Genomic DNA, 9,244 nt, shown 5'->3' with positions numbered 1-9,244 from the left:
GAAAACGGAAGTGATCTCTTCCCATACATGGAACGCATTTGCGTTCCAACGTGTAATTAACGCTCAGCATCGCAGTATATATAGCGTGAAACTGCGCATTAATACCTAACTGATATCGCTGTACTATACATCTTACTCTCAAAAAAGTGAGATATCCATTAAATGTTTTGTTGAGGATATGCCCCTTCTATCTTTGTTCTTACTGCCCCGATCACGTGATCCGTTTTTGGTCACATGACCGGAGTCACTATAACAAACAAATGTCTTTTTATGTATTTTTATTATGTTTTTCTATATTATACTAAACGTTTTTGGTTTCAAGTTGAGATATATGTCTGCCTTCTTATTTTTTTATTATTTTTAACTATGGTTTATGAAATAAAAATGATAATTGTACTTCACATGTGTATTGATTCCCCCATTAGAAGGGGTATATATACCTGTACTAGGTAACCAGTCCCCCACACCTTTGATAAAGCTGCAGGACGCAGTGAAACGCGTTAGGTGACTTCCCTCAGCCTCTGGACATCGCTGTGAGCACTCACAATCAGTGTGGACACTACCATCTTTCAATTCCCACTGTGGTTTTCTCCAAACGGCAGACACCGTGCTTAATAACTCCTGGTCAAACCATCTATACCAGTGTGAGTTACCCTAGACACGGAAGCCATAACCCACTTCAGCAACACCAACTGGGATTTTGTTTTGGATACCCTCCGGCGATTGAGACCAAAGGAAACATCCTCTCTCGCCGTCCAGTTAGAGGACTGATTCTATCCGAGCGTATTCATCTCCTCCAGTGGCAACTCCATCTGGCCACAGACATCGTGAGGATTCCCAGTTTTGCTACTTCTGTGGGACATCAAATTCGAATCCGGTAATGTGCACTTACCCGGTCTTCAATAAGTGACCCATATATTACACAGACGTGTCCATTGAGGCGAGGACTCATTCACATCCTCCAATTTTATCTTTTTATTATTGGTTACATTAATTCCAATTTACGTTTATTTCCCCACCTTACCCCTTAATTGTTCATTTGTATTATTGTATTATCTGCATGTACTTTTTAACAGTAAAATTGTTATATTTTTACCAATCGGTATCATTCATTGTGTTAAGCGCTGCTCGACTCGCCTAGTGCGTGTCTCCCCTTTTTCTCTCTTTAAAAAGTGGGGAGTGACTACCCCCACACCTGAGCAGCTGCTTTAATTGAAGAATCAGCTCAATACCAGGCGCCTGACTATTCCTAGTGAATAACCTTTCTTCAGTATAGATGCTGTTCTTTGGCCTAATACAGCAGCTTTTGTGCAAATGTGTAGCTGTAATATCTTTTACCTTGGAATGTAACACGCCTGTCATATTTGGGGTTTTCCTTGTGGAGTTTGTGCTGGGCTCCTAAATGTGACAATTTTTATTCAAGAAACGAGGCATACTAGATCTACGAGAATACTTATCTGAAGGAGCACATTCTGTTTTCCAAGAAAGTACACAGCATTTTTTCATTCCTTAGACCTTAAAGTAGTGTACAACCCTTTACCACCAGTTCTATGCCACCTCTGGTGCGGTAGTGTAGATCAACCTTGACCCCTAGTGGAGACCAACCTCAGGTACAGAGGTGGCGCCGAATTCAGTGATACATTTGACCTTCGCGCACAGAAGGTACAGGTGGGGTGACCTCAGTGTGAGGGCATAGCCTCAAGGAAGCCCATTTTTACTATAATGATTCAATAAAATAATAGGCAGCCTGACCCTAACCTCCCCGCTAGTGCCTAAACCGAACCCCCATACCCCGAGGGCACCTGAAGCATAATCCATAATAGCTAGTCATTGTTCACCTAATGCGTGTGTTGACCTTCCAACCCTGTAGACCTTAGCCATGTCAACCTTCTTAGGTGCATGTCAACCTATTATGTGTCAACCCAATGACCCAAACCCGCACAGATAGTGCTATTACGGCCCAATGTGTTCAGCCGGAGTACAACAGATGTATAGTAATTCAGCCCTAACTGTGTGGAGTTTGTATACTCTCCCCATGCGTATATGGGTTTCATGTATGTACTCCATTTTTCTCAAAGGGTCGACAGTCAAAAGATCAACAGGGTCAAAAGGTCAACAGTCAATAGGTCGATATGAAAAAGGTTGACAAAGATTGACATGAGTTTTTCATGTTTTTTTGTGTTAGTCGATTTAGGTCTGCATGGACACCGTATAAATATACCACGTCACCTGGCATGGCTCGCTGCGCTTAGCACACTTTTATAATCTAAATCTATGCCCACGTGAAGGGTAAAGTAATAAAAAAAAATCATGAAAAACTCGGCTCTTGCCGACCTTAAAAAACTCAGGTTGACTTTTTTCATGTTGACCTTTTCACCATGCCAACCTTTTCAGCATGCCATTCTTTTGACCATGTCAACCTTTTGACAGTCAACCTTTTAACCATGTCAACCTTTTGACAGTCACTCAATAGATGTCGACCTTTTGATTGTGTACCTAAACACTGTAGATCTTATGCCTGGATACCGTTCCAAATATTAAAAAAAAATGGCTTATAAAAAACAGAAATGGCTGCGGGTCGTCCTTCTTTCTCTTCACTTTTATCTCAACAAAACACACGATGCAAGAGAATGGTGTAATATATCCAATAACTCAATATGGGATGCATACGGATGACTGGCGGTCACAATGTCAGTGGTCAATATCCCAAAGGAGGGAATCCATACAGGGTTCAGGTAGGTATATGCTCCCCTGCCCCCCTAATCCACCATTTTTGGAGCCTAACCCCAACCCTGCCCCCACAGTCTAGCCCTTAATCCCCCACTAGTGCCTACACCTAACCCCCATATTCCCGGCCTGACCCTAATCCATCCCACATACTCCCTGATCGGGATGACGGCTGTAAGTATTCCGGAATTGCACAATGGTCTTCTGACAGCAGTTGGGATGCCAGTGTTGGTATACTGATTGTTGGCATCCTGACCCCTGGGATGCTGACTGTATTCCGAACAATACAGGCTTATCTGAAAGACCCATAAGGATGAACACCACCGGGAGCCACTGTCAGGACACAGCAGTACAGCTGACACTACCACAGCAGAGGTAAGTTAGAGTCATTGTAGGATGGAGAAGGGATACACAGATGAGCCTCCATGCAACAGGTGGTGGTCAGATTGGCATTGTTGGCCCAGGGCTGGAAGTCGCCCAGACAGGAACACAGACCACGTGGGGAAATAGCAATTTAAAAAAAATAAAAAAACATTTTTAGAGGCTCTTCAGGATGTTTAATTTTTCTCAAGTTGTTCACACCCCAATTAAGGTTGGTGACCACTGGCGTGGGTCATCACAGACCATGTTTATATATTGTACATGTAATGAAAAATGCCTTATTCAGATTATAATGAAAACGTATCCCTTTATAGACAAACTATAGTATACAGTTTTTGTATTTTTCTCTCACTCCTGCCAAGCGCTTTTTCAGAGCTTTTTTCACAACCTTGTTTTTTAAGCTGTAGATCAGTGGATTGAGCATGGGGACAGCAGCTGTGTTAAATAATGCGAAAGGTTTTTCCAACTGTACAGCGCTACTGAGGTTTGGTGTCAGATATTGACCGAAAAGCATTGTGTAGAGCAGTATGACCACAGTCAGGTGTGAGGAACACGTGTAGAAGGCTTTACGTCTGTCAATTCCAGAACGAATCTTCATTAAGGCAACTACTATAGAAATGTAAGGAATAAAAGTGAGGACAAATGGAGTGAGAATTATAGGAAACAATCCTTCCACAAAGATCAGCATTTTCAGAAAAGAGGTGTCATCGCAGGAAATTTTCATCAGAGGAATAATATCACAGAAGAAATGATTGATTTCAATGGACACATAGCAAGAGAAGTTGTATACAATACTAACCGGAGGAAGGACTTGCACAAAACCCAGTAGCCAACAGGCAGAAGCCATCAGGGCACATACTCTAGTAGTCATGACCATGTGATAGCGCAAAGGCCTACAGATGGCCACATAGCGATCATAACTCATGGCGGTCAGTATTAGCACTTCAACGCCTCCTAGGGAAGCAGACATGTACATCTGTGTCATGCAACCTAGAAATGTAATCATATTGTCCCCAGTAATAAAGTTTGTCAAAATTTTATGCAAAGTTACTGTTGAAGAACAGATGTCCACTATGGACAAGTTGCCCAGGAAGAAGTACATGGGAGTGTGGAGGATGGGGTCCCGGCAAGCAAGAAGAATGGTGATGTTTCCACATAGGGTGATGAGATAAATGAGTAGAACCACAAGAAAGATGGGAAGCTGAAATCTAGAGTCATCTGATATCCCTTTAATGATGAAATAAAGAACGTATGTCTGGTTTGTATGCATTTTCAAGCCAAAATGTCATTTCTTTTAGAGATATCACACATATACCATATTTTTGAAGTTATTGTAAATTTATGTTAAAAGAATATAATTTACGGCAAATTGATTTTCTTTTTAGAATACATGAAATTGATTAAAATTCAGAGCCACGTCAAATTTTGAAAGAAGGTTCTTTAGACAATCCAAAGTGTAAATACAAACTGAATAAATCACCAATTTAAATTTTTTTTTTTGGGAAATGGCAAATTAAATTCAACCATAACTTAGCCACCTGAATAAGGCAAGATTTCCTCGTTGCCCCAAAATAAAAGAAAAGGAATATTTCACCAATGGTTGTGATTCCACTCTTGTGATCCTGTTTATCAAGGGAAGTGTTCCAAAAACCACAGTTATGCAACATTGCTTTCTCATTATCTTTTGGTTTTGGGATAAATAAAGTCTACTATGCCTACCAAATTTAAATTGCAACCAGTAAGAAGGGATTGGATTTAAGACAGATGGGAAAATCTTTGCAGCTTAACCCTTCAGTAGAGTATATGTACGATCATCATTGTTGGTCAACAATTTGTCCTTCATAATTGCCTATCAATAGGTCATAGATCCAACACTAGCTGTGAATGACCACATGAAGCCCAATTTAATATCCCACAAATTGAGGTTGGTTTTTGTTTCGATTAGCTTTAAAGTTATTGTTGCACAGTAGCTATTCAATGAAAAAATTCTCAGAAGAGATGAGTGATATACTGTAGATATAAAAAGAGTAACAAATAAAAGTGTATTTATTGATTGTTGTGATTTAAATTGAGCATTTATAATAAAACAAGGATTTTTGACATTTGAATGAAGGATAATCATTGGTGATTCACATAAAGAATTAATACAGAGCCTCACTCAGAGCCAATGTTAACATACTGTAGTTGAGCGATTGTTTTTGGTGGTGCACATTTGTGAAAATCCCAGAACAATTTTCAGTGCACAAGCGTAAAAAATCTGATGGACTGTGTATCTCTACTATATGACATGCTATATTTCTCTTAGGAAGTAAAAATACATAATTGTGGTAGTGGTATACGCATGCAAAGCGCAGCTAATATGCACAATGTTAGTGCTATCATGGAGTAGGTGCCCACTATGGCTATTCAAAGGTTTCTCTGGCCTTTTCCTCCCCGCAACGATTCACATCTTTGATCCAGTCTTGAGGCAACTCAATCTTTACAAGACCGCTGTATGTACTGGATTGCAGCAGGGTCAGCTTCTATGAAGGGAGTGAGAAAAGTGGAGAGGGAAAGACGGGATACACAGAGAAAGAATGGCAGGGTCTTTACAGTGGGACCCTGTGAGACGGGAGGGAGGGAGAGAGAGAGAGGGGGGGGGGGGGGCACAAGGGAGAGGGCAGAGGTATTGAGGAAACAAATACAGATAACAAAAAGGAAAACGTAATCTATTTAATGAACAACAATATTCATTTGGTCTAGTCTTAAGGGGCCTACACATGGGGGAACTGCTGAGTGATCTTAGCAATGTAGATCACTCAGCAAGATCACAGCACACAACAATGTGCCAGTCATGTGTGCACAGCGATCTGTCAGGGCATACAGATGAAGCGCCTCTCAGCCAGTGCTGGGGCTCGCCAGAACACCCCCAATGGCAAACCGGCCCTCCATCTGACTGGGATGCGCGAGCGTCCCACACGCACTCACATCCCAGTTTCCTGGTGGCGGGGGACGGGAACCCTGCCCGTCACCCTGAAGTGGAGGATCTAGCCAGCAAGTTATATATATATAGCATATATACACACTGCCAACACACACACATACAGAGAATACATACACAATGCTGACACATACACAAAGGGGGAAATTTACTAAGATGTGTATTCTACTTCACATATGGGGGGACATTTACCAAAATGGATTCGTAGAAAAAAGGTGTATTCGTAGGGAGAAATACGCCTTTTTTTTACGAATTTGTATTTTCGGGATTTACAATCCCGAAAATACAACAATTCGTATTCCTAAAGATGGAACATTCGTATTTGTATTTACAAATACGAATGTCTACACCATCGATAGAATACGACAGAAATCACCATTCAAAAGAATTACTGATACTGATAATACGGCTGCTAAGTGGTGTAAAACACCCACGCAAATACGACAGGAAAATACACCTTGCTTTCCCTGTCGTATTTGCTTTAAGCCTGCACGGATCAGTCAGATCCGTGCAGGCTTCAGTGTAAAAAAATAGAAAAATTAAATAATTAAAAAAAAAACAGCGTGGGGTCCCCCCCACAGCTGTAACCAGCACCAGGCTGAAGGAGCCGGGGCCGGTAATTAAAAATCAGGGAACCCGACAAATAGGGGTTCCCCGATTTTTAACAACCAGCCCCAGGCTCCAGGTCCGGGGCTGGTTCCCAAAATACGGGGGACAAAATGACATGGGGTCCCCCGTATTTTAAGAACCAGCCAGCAGGGTAATGTCACAGCCGGGGGACACTTATGATATAAGGTCCCGCGGCCAAAACATTAACCCTACCGACCAGTCAGCCTGGCCAGGGGCCCTGGGGGAGTGGGGACCCCCCCAATAAAGGGGTCCCCCCCCTCCAGGACTTACCTGACCAGGCTGAAGCCTGGTGCTGTCCTCGATGCCCCTGGGCGGTGGGCATCGAGCTGATTCTGGTGTAAAAAATAGAATAATCTATTGTCTAATACTGGGGCACTATGAGTCCCAGCAAGCCTCCCCCGCAAACTGGGACTTGGAGAACCACAAGTCGCAGTCGGAGGGGAAATACCAATACGAAAAACTAGGTTTTTCATATTGGTAAATTTCCCCCATGATGTTGCTATGGGCAACCAGTCAGAATCTACTTCTTATTTATTTAGCACCCTCTAGAAGTTAGAAGACAGGTTCTGATTGGTTGCCCATAGCAACATGGTTTGGGATCATTTGGTCTACAGTATGATGGTCGACAGTCATTAGGTCGACATGGGAAAAGGTTGACATGGGTCTAGGTCAACATGGGAAATGGTCCACATGGTTCTAGGTCGAAAGGTCATTATTTGGACAGGTCGTTAGTTTGACAGGTCATTAGTTCGACAATGTTAGGTCGACAGTAAAAAGGTCGACATGGGGTTTTTCACTGGTTTTTTTTTACCTGAATGTCAACACAGTTGACATGGACACAAATTGAAGTGCACCGCATCCCCTCGCATCGCTCACTGCACTTGCTATGCGTCGGGCACGGTGCCTCGCTGTGCTCGGCACACTATTTTATTCTCCAACCATGCCCTAGTGGATGGTAGGGCATGAAATACCGCCTGTCGGCACATGTCGGCTCAAACAACAGTGAAAAACCCCATGTCAACCTTTTGACTGTCGACCTAAACATTGTCGAATTTACGACCTGTCGAACTAACGACCTGTCGAACTAATGACCTTTTCGACCTAGAACCATGTCGACCTTTTCCAATGTTGACCTATACCCACGTTGACCTTTTCCAATGTCTACCTAATGGTGTCGATCTAATGACTGTCGACCTTCATGCTGTAGACCAATTGACCGCATGGGGGTTGCTAGGGGGGTGTCAGCGGCACTTGGGGGGGGGGGGGGGGTTTGTTGGTGGCTGTGAATGTGCCTCCCTGTGCACAGTCGCACATCACTGCCTAAAGGTACGGATAGATAGATAGATAGATAGATAGATAGATGTGGCTACATTAAATCATCAATTTGTCAGAGGATCTTTGGCATTTTTGGCATGAACAGATTTCCAATAAGTGTTCTATTGTAAAACATTGGAAACAGCTTTATTTATTTATTTACAGTTTCTTCTATGGCGCAGCAGATTCCATTGCGCTTTATAAATGTTGACAGTGATAGAACAAACTGGGTAACAACAGACTTGGAGGTAGTTATTATTCATCCGGAAAGTTGGATTATATATATATATATATATATATATATATATATATATATATATATATATGAAAAGCTTGACCCGGAAGAAAAGGTCAAAGCTAAGACCTTTATTACAATATATGCTTGTTTTTAATTATGTATATTTAGAATAAAAATGCGCAAATTTCCTAATATGTGTTTTTTGACCATTTAGTATAGTTTTATGCCTCCTACTTAAAAGTATTTTTATTATTTAGTTCTTTGGATTGGTTGACCTAACTAGGTTTGATTGGTCACATGACCCTTGTAGCTAGGGTATATAAAGCCAGCACCAGCACTGCAATGATATCCTTTGATAAAGCTACCTGGCGTAGTGAAACGCGTAAGGAGAGTATTGCAGCCTCCCCACCAAGTGTCTCTGGATTGCAGTCCTGACTTCTCCATCTGGACCACGAATTTCCCCCTCTCCAAATTGGATACAAATGTTTGGTTCATCCATTGAAGGTTCAGATACATCTTTACCATCTACAAGAAACCTTGCAGCAGGAGTTGGTTATTTGTGCCACTCTGGGCCACTCCAAGCACAAGACCTGCAACAGGTGCTTCTCCCTCTGGATGACCATTTGGGGAACTCTTAAACACCGATATGGGCCCATAATACAGGACTCTCCAGGACACTCCAATTCTTTGGTTGGTGAGGAACCACACAATTATATACAGCTGTGATTTATAATCATTGTTTTTATTCATGTTTGCTGGCCGCAAAACAACCATTTTAGTAGTGTATTAACATATTAATAAAATTATTGTGATAGTTCAACCAATTATTTTATTAATTTTTAAGCACTGCTACATTCTTCTTTCTTTTTGGAGGTAGGAGGGCCCTGCTGCAAGCAGTCTATAGCTATACAATCTTTATAATAATTTGCTACTAAAAACATTATTCCATTCCATTGTACTGTACTGTACTGTAT

The 9,244-nt window shown here is 41.8% G+C and overlaps 1 protein-coding gene across 1 annotated transcript; it reads right to left on the bottom strand.

The window, feature by feature from the left end:
* Positions 1-3,427: 3,427 nt before the first annotated feature.
* LOC146036461 (olfactory receptor 8D1-like) lies at positions 3,428-4,378 on the bottom strand. The gene has a single exon (XM_083160457.1). The coding sequence runs from the start codon at positions 4,376-4,378 to the stop codon at positions 3,428-3,430; it is 951 nt and encodes a 316-aa protein (XP_083016583.1).
* Positions 4,379-9,244: the final 4,866 nt, after the last annotated feature.

The sequence above is a fragment of the Crinia signifera genome, chromosome 9, assembly GCF_055691185.1.
Source record: "Crinia signifera chromosome 9, ASM5569118v1, whole genome shotgun sequence".
NCBI classification, from domain to species: domain Eukaryota; kingdom Metazoa; phylum Chordata; class Amphibia; order Anura; family Myobatrachidae; genus Crinia; species Crinia signifera.
The sequence above is the reverse complement of the archived record's forward strand: the minus strand, read 5'-3'. Positions and strand labels throughout refer to the sequence as shown.